Source organism: Puma concolor, chromosome C1 (genome assembly GCF_028749965.1).
Source record: "Puma concolor isolate L17-30 chromosome C1, mPumCon1.1.hap2, whole genome shotgun sequence".
Taxonomy (NCBI): Eukaryota; Metazoa; Chordata; class Mammalia; order Carnivora; family Felidae; genus Puma; species Puma concolor.
The window spans coordinates 114,440,431-114,458,520 of NC_141674.1; the positions used below are offsets into that span (position 1 = coordinate 114,440,431).

General features: G+C 42.1%; 1 protein-coding gene and 1 long non-coding RNA gene across 4 annotated transcripts in view; one reads left to right on the forward strand and one right to left on the reverse strand.

Annotated features, from left to right (window-relative positions):
- The first annotated feature begins 3,228 nt into the window (after positions 1-3,228).
- On the forward strand, positions 3,229-8,101 carry LOC147578397 (uncharacterized). The gene is made up of 2 exons (XR_015255154.1): positions 3,229-3,483; positions 7,695-8,101. It is a non-coding gene; the product is annotated as an uncharacterized LOC147578397 (long non-coding RNA).
- CNTNAP5 (contactin associated protein family member 5) overlaps positions 7,562-18,090 on the reverse strand; it is an 811,538-nt gene continuing 801,009 nt past the window's right edge. For 2 of the 3 annotated variants that reach the window (XM_086718347.1, XM_086718349.1), the window contains 2 exons: positions 17,473-17,544; positions 7,562-14,905 (listed from right to left, as the gene is read on the reverse strand). In XM_086718347.1, the coding sequence (XP_086574473.1) occupies positions 14,709-14,905; positions 17,473-17,544 (269 nt within the window). In that variant the 3' untranslated portion in view covers positions 7,562-14,708. The remainder of the gene's footprint in view (positions 14,906-17,472; positions 17,545-18,090) is intronic. The other variant, XM_086718348.1, reaches the window with a different exon arrangement.

Here is an 18,090-nt window from a genome sequence, read left to right on the forward strand (position 1 = left end):
CCTGGTTGAAATTGAGTTATAAATAATTACTCTTAAAGTCAGTTATTTTTGTACCAAAATATTATAATCAGGTCTGCACTGTCATCACTTATTGGAAGAATGTCTTTTGAGATAGAATTGATCAAAGCCTTCTCGAAAAGAAGATAGTTGTATGTTATTGTTTCCATCTTATTCCTACATTCTTGTAACTTTTTTGCTGAAATAAATTAAATTCATCTAAAAAGATTTGGTTTTTTTCCAGACTCTTGTTTTCTAATACCATAATATCTCAGATGGGTTATTTGATGGTTCGCTAGGATCTTCCTTTCTTCTTTCTTTCTTTCTTTCTTTCTTTCTTTCTTTCTTTCTTTCTGAATGTTTCCTTCTTTAGAACAGGTAGTTAGGGTCAATGCCAGGGACCATGGCCAAGCCCATTGAAAGCCTGAAGGGCATGGCATTCAATTCTGATTTAAATATGACAGTGTTCCTGGTTCTTCTTTATCTTTCAACACTTCGATTTGACCTTGCAACAGAACTGACAGTTATTCAACTCAAAAATTCACGTCCAGTTTTGCTAAAAGTGAGAAGTGAAAATGTCATAGAAACCCTCAGGATTTTTATGGCTTTCTGTTAAGAGCTCTTCTTTTTTAGAAGAACACAAAACTTTCTGAACAATTATGTAAATTTTCATCTTTTTTTTCCCCCTTCCATTCCCTTTGCTTGGTATTGTCTTGCTAGCTATAGCCTTCCTAAATTTAATCTTTAAATAGCTTTTCTTTATGCTTTCCACTTAGCTATTTAGTCTGTATTGTCTATCCCAACACAAAAATGGAGATATGGGATTATAGAATTTGATCCACCATCTCTACAACGCCATCCTAAACAGGCCATCATTTTAGGAGTTTTGCATAAGGTCACCAGCTGGAGTGTCCAGCCACCCAAAGCCCTGCCATTCCTCACCAAGGGAGGCAGGAATTACCCACAAACAATACATAGGTTTGGAAGCTTAACATTGTCCTATTGATCTTATTATACATTAACATCATCCATGCTGAGAAAACAAGACTCCCTTTCTCCACAATAATGTTTATTTCTCTTTAAAGTGGCTCGGCCTATTCAACTTGATCACAAGTAAAATGTGTAATTTGGTCATATCCCGTGACTTCTGAAAAAGTTGCTAACTTCCTTTGGGTCTCTCAAACTGAACAAACAAGATGACAACAAAGGAAAGACTTCATCGTTATCATAACTGACATTTTTATATGTTTTATGGATAATAGGTGTTTTCTTATTCATAGCTTCTTCTGTTTCTTGTTTCTATGTCAACTGGTAAGCAGGAAACTGAGGTCATCAGGTCCATTCCTGTCCAAGCTGTGGCCCAAGGAACCTCTGTTTTACAACCCTTTCCCATTCAACCAACTCAAGAGCAGTATTGATCCCTTAAATCCCACACCTGGAGTTGAATCTCTTGAATCTCTCTAAGCTCTCCACATCCTCAGCCTTATTTTCTAAAATGTGTGTACATTTTCATGATACTGGTCTCCAAAAGAAAATAAGCATATATTTTATATCTCCATTTTCCACACTAAGAGAGGAGAGACTTCAAATGCAGTGAATGTTTGTCTAATTGAGGGGTTTACAGGGTATGACCTCTGGGTCAAATCTGGCCAACTGCCTGTTTCTGCATAGATTGTGAGTTAAGCATGATTTCTTGTATTAATAAATGGTTGAGTACAATAAAAAGAGGAATAACATTTCATGTTATGTGAAAGTTACATGAAACTTAAATTTAAACTAAAGTTATGAAGTTGCAGTTTCCATATATAAAGTCCTATGGAAACCCAGACATACTTACTCATTTACATAGTGTCCATGGCTGTTTTAGTACCAAACAGCCGAGCTGAGTGTTGACGGCAGACACTGGCCCCTAAAGCCTAAAATATTTCCTCCCTGGCCCTGCTGTAATTGATGGATATTTTCTCCCACTCTGGGTTTGGAGGTGCAATAGTAATAACTAATATTTGTATTGTTTTGTAGTTTTAAAAGATACTTTCATAGTTCTTTTGTTAATTACTCATAACAACTCAAATGATAAATTAGATGCCCAAGGCTCAAAATAGTGGTGTCCACAGTCAGAAAAGAGAGGGTTGGGACCCAATGGAAATCTTCTGGCATCAAATCCCATCTAATGCTTGCTTCAAACATGAGGTAACCAAAATATAATTCTATTTTACTTCTGCACATCCCCTATGTTTCATTTTTGCTTTGCTCATCCCAATGAGGAGACTTTGATCTAAAAGGCCATTCCAGGGGCGCCTGGGTGGCTCAGTCGGTTAAGCGGCCGACTTCGGCTCAGGTCATGATCTCGCAGTCCGTGAGTTCGAGCCCCGCGTCAGGCTCTGTGCTGACAGCTCAGAGCCTGGAGCCTGTTTCAGATTCTGTGTCTCCCTCTCTCTGACCCTCCCCTGTTCATGCTCTGTCTCTCCCTGTCTCAAAAATAAATAAAAAACGTTAAAAAAATTTAAAAAAATTAAAAAAAATAAAAGGCCATTCCACATATTTACTGAGTTGCCTGTCATTTTTGAATAAGAACTTTCTAGCCCTTGTTCTAAGTCATATTTAGCTATGTATGGTTTCCTGAATTGGCACACACACTCTTGCCTCGGTGCCTGTTTCCTTTCTCTTGCCATTTTCAACTTAACTTGTGATCATCCTCTAAACCTTTGAGACACAACTGAAACAACACCTTCTTTAGTCAAATGCCTGCTCCCTGCTCATGTGTGTTAATTGGGGCCTGGGCCCTTATGGCACCTGTTGTACAGGATTGTCATTTATGTACTAGCCTCCCTAAGTAAACCCTGTACAGCCCTTTGTGAGCAGTTGCTGTATCTTATTATGTGATTATTCCCAACATCTCACAATCCACATCAAAATTGCTGATCAATATTTGTTGAATGAATGAATTAGGAAATTAATGGTTAGTCTCAGAATATACAACAGCTGATATTACACACTATAATATTAATACTATAAAGTTATCTTACAAAACGTAAAGGGTGATAAATTAAGATGTCTTTTTGTATAAGATAAAATGCTAAAGAACCTATATACACGTCACATGACATTGATCCCCTTTTATTTGATTTCTGGCCGCTTGATATTGATGTTTTTTTCTGGCAGTTTGATTTTTAACTTTGCGTTTTTTTCCTTATAATTTCAATAACTACAGGCAAAAACAGGAAGGTCAGCATCTAGCACACTGCAGGCTCTCAATTAATGTCACATCATCAGGTTTCCTTAAGACGCTCACCGGCTCCCTCAGAGACACCCAAAGGGAAGAGCCACAGGAATCGGAGTATTTTACAACATGAATGTCCCACCCAAATTCCAAAGTGGTGTCATGGATGGCGGAAGATCTCTGCCTGTTTATTGGAAAGGGGCACTTGATTTTACTTGGTTGCAAGTTTATGTGCTGAAAAATGTTTTCTGTGGGCTCAGCTTTAAGTGAGCATTTGAATAATACTATTCTCTTCTAGAAGAGGCCCTGCCTCGGGTCGCCTGGGTGGCTCAATCGGTTGAGCGGCCGACTTCGGCTCAGGTCGTAATCTCGCGGTCTGTGAGTTCGAGCCCCTCATCGGGCTCTGTGCTGACAGCTCAGAGACTGGAGCCTGTTTCAGATTCTGTGTCTCCCTCTCTCTGACCCTCCCCCATTCATGCTCTGTCTCTCTCTGTCTCAAAAATAAATAAACGTTAAAAAAATAATAATAAAAAAAATAATAAAAAAAAATAAGAGGCTCTGCCTCTTTAGACCTCTGGAGAGTAAAGATCAGCTACACTCCCTATGCACAGGGGATTGGCCCTGAGACAGGTACATCACAGAGGTTTTCCTGCAGACACAAAATGATTCCTACATATTCTACTGGTAGCGCAGTTTTGGTGTTTTGAAGCGTAACCATGTATAGCCAGAGAACCCTTTGATTTTCTCTTTATGGCCTTTTGGTTTATCTTGTTTAGTTGGAGATTTTCCTCTAGTTTCATTGAGCCATAGAGGCCAGGGACAGAGCAGCTGTACAATGGCAAAATTAACATTATTTGAATTTGTTCTAGCTGTAGTTCGGTACAGCTAGATGTGGTTTAAGGCTGATACTGGTTAAATCTTCACTCTTCCACTAACTAGCTATATTAATCTGGGAAACAGGTGTTACCATTCCTATTTTCCAGATGAGAAGCTGAGTCACAGGTAGGGTAAGACCATTGCCTGAAGCGACACAGATAACAGAGTGGGAACTGACTCCAAGCATCTGTGACCTCAAACACTGTGCAGTTCTTTCAGCAAATTAATTTACTCATGCTAGGTATAGTTTTCTGCAAAATGAGAAATACAGTCCTCCTCTGATGGTTTCATTGGGACAAAAAGGGGTAGCACGTATAAGTACTTGATATACACTAGGTGTGCAACAATTGTTAATTATTTTATTATTACATTTCTATTTAGGAGAATATTTGACTCATGCCATTTCTCTTCATAAAGCCAGTATTTTTTAAATGAGAGCTGTGCACACAACAAAGGGCCCTGTGAGACGCGGACAAGTTGTCACACTCTCCAAACCACGGGGGGGGGGGGGGGTCGTGAGGACGACCACCTGCCCTTTCCAGGGAGCACCCTCCAGCGCTCTCCCTTGCTGGCATTTCTCCTCCCTTCGGTGAAAGTTATGCTGTAAGACAGCCTTTAATTCTCTAAGGCCTATTTGAACAGTTGGAGTGCCTCAGAGGGCGCGGCTAAAGTGGATTTGCTTTTCTTCCGCTGCTCAACACTGTCATCGGCTGGCGCTGGTGTCTCCTCCCCAAGGATGGATCCCACATTCCAGACGGGGCTTTCAGCAGCTGGCTCGCTGGTGTCAGATCCTGTTGGCCGGTCTCAGATGTGCAGACGCTGTGAGCTCATCGACCCCATCAAATGTAGGCCCACGGAAATTTGTTCATTTTGAACCGTCATGAACAATGAAATCAATTCACATACAGTTTAAAAATTGTATTAGGAAAAAATACCATGAGGTTAGTCCTCCCCACAACACAGTATGTGTCTGTTTGAACTCAAAGTCATTTGTTTTCTCTTTTCTTCCTTTCTTTCAATTTTATTTGCTTATTGTGAGAGAGAGAGGGAGAACGTATGAATAGGGGAGGGGCAGACACAGAGGGAGAGAATCCCAAGCAGCCTCCTCACTGTCAATGCAGAGTGTGATATGGGGCTCGAACCCATGAACTGTGAGATCATGAACCAAAATCCAGAGTCTGACAACCGACTGAACCACCTAGGCGCCCCTTCTCTTTTATTTTATAGGCTTAAACCAATACAAATATGGCAAAGGGGATAAGATTAACATAGTCCTTCATTAACTCTGAATGGTACTCTCTGATTATATTATGTGACTAGAAAGCAGCTCAGGAAAAAGACGTAGGGAAATGAACATATTTTTAGTACATGAATGTTGTTTTAAAATCCATTGAATGATGAGCCATTGAACCTCAGAGATGAGAAAAGATTTATGTATTTACTGTCCCTCAGCTACTAATTAGAAGAGTTGGGATTTGAAGCCATGAGTGTCTGGCCAAAAGCCCATAGGTCAATTTCTCTGCTATCCAGAATTATTGTAAACGTTTAAGATAATGGATTTGTTTCATTATTTAGAATCAGTCCCCACTTTTGCAGGGACAGGGCATTTCAAAATCTCATTTATGGCAGAGCCACAGCTAGAACTCAAGACTTCTTCGTAGTCCAATCTGCTTACAAGCCATTACTGAGCCTCCTTGCAGAGCAAAGCATGACTAACTTTTCTATGGCTAGCTTTAGTAAATTCTGTGTGATATGTGTCACTTGTTTTCAATACATTTGGAAAGGATAAAGAGACAAATAATGGCAGGAAGCATTTACGAAGGGCCCCACTGCTCATGTACTTGGCTAAGTGGTTTGCATGTGTTATTTCATTTGATACTCAGGGTCTCTAAAGGTCTTTGTGTTTAATTTTTTCCAATTTACATCTTCAAAACCCAAGGATTATGGTGGTTAATCTATTTCAAGTCACAAAAGTAGAGAATGGGATTTTGTGGGATTTGAGCCCCAGTGGCTTGCCTGGCTCCAATGTCCATGTTTGTACCATAAAATTATTGCTCTGAGTCTTATCCCATGCTTCCCCCTAGCTTCTCCATCCCTTCAGCTGACTCGAAATCACATGGACTTGCCACTTCTTCATTAAGTGGTTCTAAGGGTTGTCAGGGCTTTGATCTTGCTAGAGCCCATGGTCATTATCTATTCTCATCTGACTTGGTTTCTCAGTAGCATTTAAGAGCTGTTCACTTCCTCTTCATTGCACACTTTGTTTTCTGGGCTCCGACTTACTCACCCCGTCTTCCTCCTTCCTCAATGTCTGCCTCCTTCTCCTCTAACAGACCATCGTTCCAGGCTCTATTCCCTAGTTGCATTCATTGTCTGGATGATTTCAATCAGACGCTCACACACACATACACACAGATGTGTAGATCTGTAAATGCATATACAGATTCAAATATGTCCCAAGTATCTCTCTAGAGCAGACCACACTCCTGAACTGCAGACGTATACCCAGATACCTGCTTGACACCTACACTTATTGCCCAGTGGGAATCCTAAACTTAACAAAATCCCAAATTGAGCTCAGGATCCACTCTTCCTACTTCTCAGCCACCGTTCTCCAAGACAAAGCTATTTATTTTCTCCTGTCCATTCAATGGCCTAAGCCCCAAGTTCTAATCTTTCTTGGTTCTTTGTTCTGCTCATAATCTCCTTCAAGTACATAAGCAAACCCTTTTGGTTGTCTCTGGACCCAGCTCTACTATTATATTCTCTTCTACAACAGCTCTAGTCCAAACAACCTCCCTCCGGGCAATGGGTCCTAACTGTTCTCTCCCCCTCCCCTCTTGTTTCTCCATGGCCAATTCTTCATTGAGAAGTTAGATGAGATTTTCTAAAAGGTAAATCTGATAGTGTCACTCTCCTGTTTAAAACCTTTGCCAGTTTTTTGACTGTTTGTTGACTGACTACCCCATACATAGAAGTCTTAATCAGCATATGAAGTGAGTTCTAATCATCACTATGGATTGTTTAATATCCTAAACACATAAAAGTCCAGTTGGGGTTGGGGTTTTCTCTGGGAAGAAGGGGAAGGCAAGATAAGCAACGTGGCTGCTGTTAAGCTGGCGGGGATGAAGGTTTAGGAGAGGCCTAGGGTTTCATACAGGTAGATGAAACCAGGATGGTTCCAGAGCCCTGAACGTGCCTTTTGACCAAGTCAGAGCTTGCTGTCATAGGCATTTGAGCCAGGAAAGCAGGTGAGTATAATTCAGCCTAGTGACGAGACAGCCCATGACAGCACTTTCAGGCCCGCTGAAATCAATAAACCCAGGGAGTGGGAGTTTCATGTTTCTCCAGCAACACCACAGGTCATGTTGTCTTGGAGTTAATGGTCTAAGGGATGAGAATGAGAGCTAAGGGATTAATTGTTAGACTCTTCATTAACCCAAGAAAACACAGCAAGACACATTTGGCTTCCACACAAAATCATACAAAATTCTCTCTTTATTAAATATACATTATTTACAGTTTAAGTCTTTCTTCTGTACAACAGTAACCATAGAAAACAAAGAAATCTAAGGCTAACGTTTTATTTTTCCCCATACAGTGTATTATTAAGACATGTTACGTGGTCTACAAAACTGACTTGGAACGAGGCAACATCACTTGAGATTCTGTTTTGGGAACAAAAATGAGAAGATCCGAAGGAAAAAGCAAGACTCTGGCAGTTCTACAAAGAGAGGTGACCTGTTTTGTGCTTTTGCCATAATAGAAAGTCTACATATAGTTTTGGGGGGGGGGGGAGAAGTTATTTTGCATTTTATTATTTACTTGTTAAAAATAATCCCCCCACTCTTTCTCATTCCTCAAAAAGGAGGACCACTGCGTGCCAGAGAGAGATTTCCCATCTGAAATGGACATGGCAATGGGCTATCATAGAGATCAGCAAGCTGCAGTCCATGGGCCAAATCTGACATGTGGCCTGTTCTGTGAATAAAGTTTTACTGGAACACAGCCATGCCTCTTTGTCCGTGTATGGCCCACTTCCTGCCACAGCAGAAGAAGGGAGTATTTGCAACTTTCAGACTGTCTGGCTTGCAGAGCCTAAATTAAACCATCCAGCCCTTTACAGAAAAAGTTTGCTGACTCTTTCCATATCAAATCCTGGAGGCAGACTCCTGGTTCCCCCTCAGCCTGCCCTTCTATTCCCAGTGACAACCCTGCACCCCTTTTGCCTCTTCCAGTTGACTGAAGGAAGGGACAGCTTAAGACGACAGCACATGATATCAGGAGGCCTGTTAACTACCAGCTTCAGAAGGAGAAAAGTCTTCGTGTTGGACCTCACTAAATAAGACCCTCTCACACTATAACTATGCTGCTTTAAAGCAAGGTTTGGTATTTTTTGCATGAGTATTTAAGGCAGGGCAAGGTTACACAGGTTGACACTGCCATTCGGATAGAAGAGACTATGTTAATATTTCATGTAAAGCCTTGGGGATGGGGTTGACTATAATGGAAAAGTATGACTAGGCAGAAGCCTGTTAAGTATTATCCCTTAGAGTTTCACTGAAAGTTTCTACTTATGGGCCTTCCAAAGAATCTACAGGGTAATACAATGTTCCTCTTGAATGCCCAGCACCTTTTTCATGTCCTCTGAGGCTACCGCTGGCATCTGAGGCATGGAAGAACATGATGTGAATGAAAATAAGACCAACATTTAATTATTAAAACAATTAGATTAACCTTTGGTCATGGCTTAGGACTGCTCTCCCAATTTTGTTCTGGTATTCTGCGTCAGTGGTCAGGATTGAGAAAACCAGTGTTCCTAAATAGTGTTAGATGGTGGGTCCCTGGCAGTATCTGTTGTTGGGGATGGACAGTATCACATCGTCTTATAATGTGGCATGCCACATGGATGGCAGGACCAATGAAGGGGAAAGAAGGACTGCTAGACTGATTTCAGGACCTCAAGTATCCCACCCATGGGGCTTTTGATTTGGGATAGTGGATTCGAAGAGTTGTTCTGACACCTTCTTGTCCTTAAAATTGTATCTGGGTGTTCAACCTTGGCAGGTTGGGTCACTGTGGTGATAGCACACAATGAAAATCTTGTTGAAATAAAAATATTGGGGGCAGGAGGGAGACGTGGTTGGAGTAGGGCTGAGAAGGGTAAAAAAAAATGTCATGCCAAGGTTGGTAATGGATTCATCATGTGAAGCCCATGATATTGCCTCTTTCCCTAATGTGTAAGACAGTGATCCAAATGCACTGAAGGGACTCCTGATTTAGAGCCAAGAAAGAGGGAAGAGTTGTTGCCCCTGCTCCATGGTGGGAGCAATGACCCTCCACACCTGAGATGGCCACCGACTGTTGCCACAGATCCCCCCTTCCTCCTCAACGTGTTCACAGCAGGTGTGGTCGAAACACCCACACCAAGCTTTGCCTTCATCCTTGCTCACGTCTACTCAGCCACTTTGCAGTCTAAACATTACAAAAGACAGACAACTAGCTGACAAAGTACAATATTTCACTAAAAAAAACTAAAATGTGCTTTTCTGTTCTTTCTCAGAGCTCCATAGTGCAAAATAAGAGAAAAATCACTCAAAAATAGCAAGAGTTCAGTATCAAACCCTTATACGAAGGTTTCAAACAACCGCCAACTCAAGAGGAGATGTGTATCCCTACTGAAGAGCCGTGTATGTAGGATGTCCTGGAGAAAGCCTGACTAACAGCCCTATTTACAAAATCTTTGTGTATGTGTCTGCTTAAGCTGCTTTTTCCCCCTTTAAGAGGTTTAACTGTTTGGGATTTGTGGAAGCAACGATGCACACCAGGGACCCAAAACTGCAAACTGGATGGGCTCAACAACAGTGGGGGTAGGAGTGTGGGAGGAAGGGCAGAGAAAAGAACCTAGAACAGTGTGTGGAAATAATTCAATTACGCTGCGTGTCTTTTAAAGAAAACATTTTCCAACTGCATGACAGACATGAAGTAGCACTCAGTCAGCCTCCATGTTTTCTGAAAGTTTGGGGTTTGCTTTCGCCTTTTCCCATGAACCATTTTCACATCTGCGGGAACAAGGAAACCTCTTTATTCCTTTGGTCCGCTTGTGACCCGTAGGACAACGGGAGCCTAAGTATGTCAAAGCCTTTAGGCTAAGGAAAAATGAGGAGGAGAGCTACACACTGTCTCAAATTCCTCTTGGCAGGCCGGGGTTGCAATGTGGACTTGATGGATTGCAGCTGTGGGGGAATTCAAAGGAAGCCAGGGCAAGTTGGTGGACAAACTGTCAAGGCTTTTTGTAAGAAAGATTTCAACAGCCTGATTCCTATTTCCCTGAATATCTTGGAGGAGACACTCTGTTCGTAGCCTCCCGGTGCGGCTCCTCTAAGTGAATGAGCTTCCTGCAGAGAAGAGACAGGTGTGACTTTCAGGATTGGAAAAAAACTCACCCAGGGCACAGAGGTGAGACCTCACTTAGATGGACAACAATTTTTAGTCAGTTATTTACTCAAAGCTACTTCATCTCGTTCTCAGAGACCTTTCTAAGTAGAGTCAAATGGTTCGTGGGGACAAAGAAGGGTTTTAGGAGGGGCAAGAGGACAGCAGACACGTTAAGGGGCATTTGGAAGAGCAAATGGTTACAACCACATGGCCTTGAAGGAATTGATATGAGAGGAGGAGGGGAGGGGAAGTGGAGGTTGTTGTCCCTCCCCCACAGAGGGCCCCCAAGCCATCGCTTAGGTCTGACTGATGAGAAGGGGCTTCAGAATCCCTCAACCAGAAAAGAAGCAAGAATGGAAAGAATCAGGCCTTCCCCAAAGTACTTTAGAGACAAGGACCATCTTTTCTTGCCGTTCCTAAAGAGTTAATCCATTTCCCTCTTCAGAAATATATCCGCATAGACAGATATTTGGTTCGAGGAAGAGAAACACGGCGGCATATTGAAAGTGGAATATACAAGAAAAATTATGAACATTTTCCAGAAAATTATCTGCTTCAGTCCCTAGCCAAGGCTTTGCAAAAATAATCATGCAGGACCTCTGCTCTATATTCTATAACACTCTCTGCCTAGCCCTTTTACAACAATTATACCTTGTCTTGCCCCAATAGACTTGGAGCTCCTCTAAGGGCAAGAACAAGGTATAATTTATATTTGTGCAGCCAATGTCTAGTTCAACCCTTGGGGTACTAGGCATTCAGTATGTACTTCATGATGAATAAGGAAAGGGAACAATCTATTTCTTTTGTTCTGATCCTGCTCCTGTTACCCTGCAATGGTCATGGAGCTAACAAAAGGTAGAAGTCAGGTTTAGTGCCATGTCTGTGATTACAAGAGGGAACAGAAACTGTTTGAAAAAATCAGTCCTGGGATCCTTAAAATAAATCTCCCATATGCAGCTGAGACTGAACAGAAGAGGCTAAGTTATCCATAAACCCTTATCCAGAGAAGCGACAAATGTCTAATTCTCTAGGTGAATTCTCATAGAGACCACGGCAGTCTAACCTATACACCCAGCGAATGTTGCAGTGGGTGTCAAGTATTTTTCAGAGTAAGCATACGTACTGTTGCTTATGTAAATAGGTTTGCTTGGTAGAAATTATATCAATAAAGTATCCCCCTTAGAATGTGAAATTGCACAGGTGCTTTCGGTTTTGCTGTAAAGCGACCACATTCCATAAAATATTTTTGTAATCCACAGCTATCAAGGACCGGGGGTTACAGTGGGGGATTATGGTGATCCAGCTCTCAGAGCATGCAGTTAGGAAACCTGATTACCGAAGCAGAAAACAGGGGTTAAGGAGGGGGCAGAGTGCTTTCAATGACGATTTGTTTTAGATTATAATCGCTCAAAGGTCAGAACACTCACGCGATTCAACAGTTGCACAAAACTACCTGGGTTTGGTACCACTGAGGAAAGACAGGCAGAGTTAGCACTTATTTCTAAGTGAAAATTGTGTTTTGCTTTGGAGGGAGCTGCTTGCTTGTTTCCATATACATCTAGTGAAAGTCAGTGTTCTCTGGGGTTACGAAACAATCCAACCCTGTAAAAATAATTCTGGTTTAGCCCTGAGACTTTACTTACAAGAGTGATGTGCTGATTGCACGGTCTTGGCATTGGTTTCTCGGCCTGTGATACGGAGCGCGTATGTATAGACAGTCTACATGCGTGGGGAGGCATGCTGGTGGATTCTGCAGTGTGAGAGGGGCAAGAAGAGAGCTTCACGGAATCTTCACCCTATAGAACTACCTACAAGCATTTATAAGTGGATGAGGAAAGCAAATACTCGGAGTTGGCCTTTGCTAGTTCTCCGTTTCTTCTGTCAGCGCTATGCCAGCAAAATATAGTCCTCGCTTCTCAGAGACTTGAATAATGAGGGGTTCCAGTTTTATTCCTCACACCTTCCTTTGCCTTTCCATTTCATTATTGGAGATGCTTCAGGCTAAACCTACTGTGCTTCGTGGTGACTTTTATTTCAGGGAGAAAGGACTATGTCCCCCTAGTCCAAATCAGCAAGAGGCTGATTTATATACAGCCTTTTTTATGAAAATCAACAATTCAAAAGTGAACATTGGAAATAGGGGTGGAAGGGGCAGGAGAAAATAATATTTAAAGATCTTTCCTCTTATTGATGAATCATTCATCTTATTAAAAATGCTAGAAGAAAAAAAACAACAACAAAAAACAAAAAAACAAACAAAAAAAAAGATGCCAGCGTTGGAATCCTTTAAATACATTTACTAGCAAAATGATATCATGATGATGTGATTAAGAATCTGCAGAAAGTTTTAAGAAGAGAATGTATATTTAGAACAACATCTTCAAGTTGATAAATATGATTACAAGCTGATCCTTGCCCACGTGCTCAGACCCTGAAAGGAAAGCCTGAAACGGATTTGAGATGAGACGGAGCTAATGAGTTCTTCATCGTGAGCCTGGCCACGCCAGGGGAGATAGACACACTAAGAAGAAAATGGAATGTCTGCTCACTGTCGAGGCTGGCAAACTGCAACGTGGTAATTGTTTCCCAAACTGAATCTGTCTCATAAAGAGAATCGGCAAGGACTTTCCACATTTGTGGATCGTTATATTGGCATTTTCAGCAATACCGGAGACTTTATATTGTTTTCCCCTTCTCTTTTTCTCCAAGATGGCCCAGAGGCAGAGTGAGACCCATCGCTATAGTAAAATCGTTAGGATTCTTACCACCACCTCGTGGATGAGCTAGGGATGCCTTCTTGAAGGAATAACTATGTTTCTTCGATGCTTTGTTTTCGGAGGGACAGATACCCTGAAACTTCACATCACCTCATGTGAGAGTCTATGTCTGCAAAAAGATGTGTGTGGGGGCCTTTATATACATGGAATATAGATGACTTTAAAATGTGATTCACTGTAGAACCTAAGAGGGCCTCTCAAACTAAGCAGTGAGGGTTCACCAGGGAAACCATAATGCCCCAGTCAGTATGCCCTGAACCTCCCAGAGAATGTCTCTATGGACAGAGGTGGGTCATCGTGTCTGCTAGAAAACATGACACCTGCATTCATTCACTTTAGTCACTAGATCGTTGGCGAGTAGATAGAAGGGAAGAATCCTCCTTGATATTTCTCTTCTTTCGTGCAGTTTTGTTTTTTTTTTTAATTTTTTGTTTTCATTTTTGTTTTTAAAGCTCTTCATGGAACCAGGTACTATTTTAGACCTTTATTTGAATTTCTTTATGTTGCAGCAACTTATATATATATTTATATATATATATATATACCTTAGTATAATAATCCCAGGAATAACCTAGCTAACATTTCCTACAAAATTGGAAGAGGCATTTTTGAAGTTATAGAAAATCTACTTCCTAGCAGCTTTCCTTTTTACCTCCTAGTTTCAAGATACTATTTTCCATGCTTCCCCTAGGTTTATGCTATTGTGTGCTGTTCTAAAGTGTCAGCCCCAGGAGAGAGTGGCATGAAAGGAGCAAAGGAATGGCTCACTACTATAAGGAATTTTATATTTGAAATACTCAGGGGAGAAGAGTCAAAGTGAAAAAGGGTGATGGGTTAGGGCAATGGGAGTCCTGTGGTAAGGAAAAGCAACACAAAACAAACCTCTCTTAATCCTTTGAAAGTGCCACTGAAGCAAACCAGGTTTTTAGCGTCTTCTTTCTCTACCCTGAGTTCCTTGGTAGGAATGAACTTGAGATGGGGGAGGATGTCAAGGGTGACTGTCATATGCCTAAGTCACAGAGCTCAGGTTCAACATAAGCCTGAGGTTTAATGCAAGACTGGACGGCTGTGAAATTAAAGAGTGCATCTTACTTAGAAACTGGAAATATAGAACTAAATATGCACATGTACACCCATGCGTCTCTTCTTTGTCTAGAGTAAAGTCAGTCTGTTGAGTGGTCACTATCACCACCATAACTTTGTCGGAAAGGAAGGCAGTGGCCATAGCTGCCTGGTCTTCTGGGCTGGGTCAAGAGGATAGATGCTGTGGTTGATACAGGGGTGTGCCAAACATAATTGGCAAACAAATGAGAAAAGGAGGATGACCAAAATGAAAAGACAGGAGAAAGGAGAAAAAATTTAACAACAACCCAAAGAATATTAGGTGACCCTGCAGTTTCTCAGATGAAATATTCCCGCTTACACTCGCTCACTGTGTTTTGCAAGTCAATGTCATTTCTAAAGGAGCTGTCCAAATTTTCTGGGTATTCCTTCTCCTTCATCTGGTTAGTGCGGTGTGACTGCTTATGCTGGTAAAGGAAGCGGGTCATGATGCCGATGATAGAGAAGATGATGAATATCACCACTGCTATCACTCCTGTTGAGAAAGAGGAAAGAAAGAGAGAAGGAAATCATCATGGATCATCTACTCGGAAGAGATGATTCAGTCGAGGCAGGCAAGGCACTCAGTAGAACGAAACAAAACTAACCCAACAAGGAACAACAGATTCTTGCCCAGAAATGAAGACCAGCTGAAATGCCTTCAGTCTTCAGTTTCTAAGAAGCCAGAAAGAAAGCCATTCTAAATCAGAGAATGCCATCATATAAATATGGACTCATCCTGGCCAAGGATTTCTTAGTTATTTCTTCAAGACCTGATTTAGGCCTAAAGATGCAACAGAAGCTTTTAATTAGCACATGTGCCATTTGTAATCGCTTGTAATTTCTTTGTCCCCTTGCAACTAAATATTTTAGAACTACTTCAGCACCCTAGAGAACCATCCCGAAGCATCACACACCTCAATACACCCTCTCCTGATGTAAATTCCTTTAGGGTGTATGTTTGCTTTGCTAAAAATGATTTGCTATGTAATGGGACGCTTCCCAAACATACAGGGCACTCCTCCACTGCTCCGTGCTCTGCTAGGCATGGGCCGGTGCAGAGATGGTATGTTCTGTTTTCCGGAGACGCCGAGTCAGCTGAAATGGCAGACCTCTTCCAGTTACGTCAGGTTCCCGCCTGCTCTCATTGCATGTGATTTTACTGCATCTACTCGGCAAGTTGCCCTCGCTGACTCGAAGGTCTCGTCCCTACCCTTTGCCAGGAAGCCTCTCGGGATGCAAAGAGCAAAGTCAGCAAAAAGAGGGTGAAAATGTAGAATCTGGTGACTTTTAAACGGGAGAATGCATCTATACATGAATGTAGGTTTTCCAACATTCAAATATTTGAGAAGTATGTATGACATGCACATATAAGCTTATTCCCAAGAAAGTGTGTATTCTGCTGTTTTGTTTCTCTTTCTGAGTAGAATGGAGAGTGACAAAATGTGTTAATTTTAGAACATTAGTTTTGGACATCCTACACCATGATTTACATAAGCATGGATATTTGAGAGTTGAAAATATTGAGTGCACATCTTCTACCGATTTGTATCAGAGCTGGGGCCATCATTAAGATTGCTTACTTTAAAAAAATATATTCCTAAACCCTTATACAGCATTTTCCCTGACTATTTCAGAATCAGGCAGAGTAAAGCCACGTAAGTTAACAAACCTATGAATAAACTGGGTGGCAGTGAGGGACTCCCAAGAACTGGCTGCAGCTTTATGAGATGAAATACAGAACTAATTTCTACTTCTTTTACACAGACTGTTAGAGGGATTTTCCCAAGGGGCTAGGATGCCTTTCCTGCTCTTAGAGACTCACAGAAGCATATAACTGGGTGGGAAATGTCAGCAGTCACAAAAGTCTCTTCTCCACATGTCAAATGAGAAATTGTTGGAAGAGAAACAGACAATACATTCTTTCTTGATGCCAAACAAAAATCAAATTGGACTCTCTTCCCTGAAGCAGAAATTCAGGTCAGACATTTTAAGAACTTCCTTAAGGAGGAAAGGTCACAGTGTCCGTTGCTCACAGTCGTATTGTAATGGGGCACCTCTGTGCTTCCACAGCCATTTGTACATCCTCCCTCAAAACACTACTCGCTAGTCCCTTGTTTTCTGCTTACCAGTCCCCTCTCGCACCAGGCTGTGAGTTCTTTGAGGGAAGCATCCACGTATCCCTATACTTAGCACAGGGCTTGACCCATAGCTGAGGCTCATTAAATAGAAGTTAAATGAATGGATAGTGCCAACTTTTAACAGAACTCCATCTGGTGTGGATCAGTTCATCTGGCCTGCCAGAAGGCAGCGATGGGGGCACCGTCTAGGGCTATGGCTCCTGGATGACAACGAATTTAGTCTCTCACAAGTGTCTAACATTAAACAAGGTTTGGGGATCGTTCTGTGTTGCAAGGCCAAGGCGGAAAGAAACAAGCCACTGGAGGACGCAGCCAGGCTGAGGCAGGATAAAAAGGGGTGAGACCAACAGGCAGGGAGAAAATGGAAAGGCTGGGGAGGGGGGAGGGAGAGGGAAGCTCACAGCAGAGTAGACAAGATCTGTATCTGTAACCATATGTGCTGCTGGATTTGAAACTCCAGTCTGTGGGCTTCACCCTGCTCATTAGATCCAACCCAAATCACTTGCTGGAGAAAGCTGACAGGTCTGGGGCTTTCACCCATCTGTCTGCCCCAACATGGCTTCTTCCCATATGTTTTATTGGTGTGCTGTGTTTGTGCTTTAGGAAAACTGACAACTGCATGAGATGAACAGGGTGCACACTGCCTGCCGCTAAGTAAATGTCCCAGCTGTTGACTCAGTAGTCGGCTGCCTGATGGATCGGGAGCAGGATGCATCCATGGGACTGTAGATGCTGGGGGAAGAGGGCGCTTTTGATCAAACAGCACCCATGACTATTCTTGAAAAGGCTCCCTCCCAGTCTCACAGATCATGCGGGGCTCTGGATGCTAGATGGCCATAATTAAGGAAGGAATCAAATAAATCTCTCCCAAGCACAGAATCATTTATGTCCTCTCTGCTTTCAGCAACAAGGAATGATTTACCTCCAATGACGGCCGAGTCACTTCGAACTGCATTGGTGAGCGGTTCCCGCTCATCTGTCTTCCCAAAGGGATCTGCAAGGAGTAAAACACATGGCACTTCATTCCTCACTCAGAGTCCTGGAAGGCGGTCAACAATACGGACTTGAGAAGACACATCTGTGGGTTAGACCAAGTGCTCTCAAACAGTTGCGAGCTTGCAGTTTTTTGTTTTTTTTTTTTTTTTTTTAGGAACCCAAACAAACATACACACAAAAAAGCATCCGAGGTACACAACTTCCACCCCATAGCTCCGTGACTATTGGCTTCTACGTCAGCTGTAGGGGCTAAAACAGAAGATGGTGGAACCCACCCATATCTGCGTTTGCCTACAGTTTACCTCCCAGATTAACCTTGATGTCCCTCTCTGCTTTGCTGGACCATCGCTATTCATGACAATGGCCTCTTACTTCAAGCATGCATATTCTGTCTGCTTCAGAGATTTCTTTAGCTGCATAAGGATTCTGGGCCCATTGACAGAAAAGACAAGGGTGCTGGAGGATTAACACCTCCACGGAACCCTCACTGTCGGGGAGGGGGATTTCACTATATGCATGTTTACATATATAGTAAAAGAAAAAC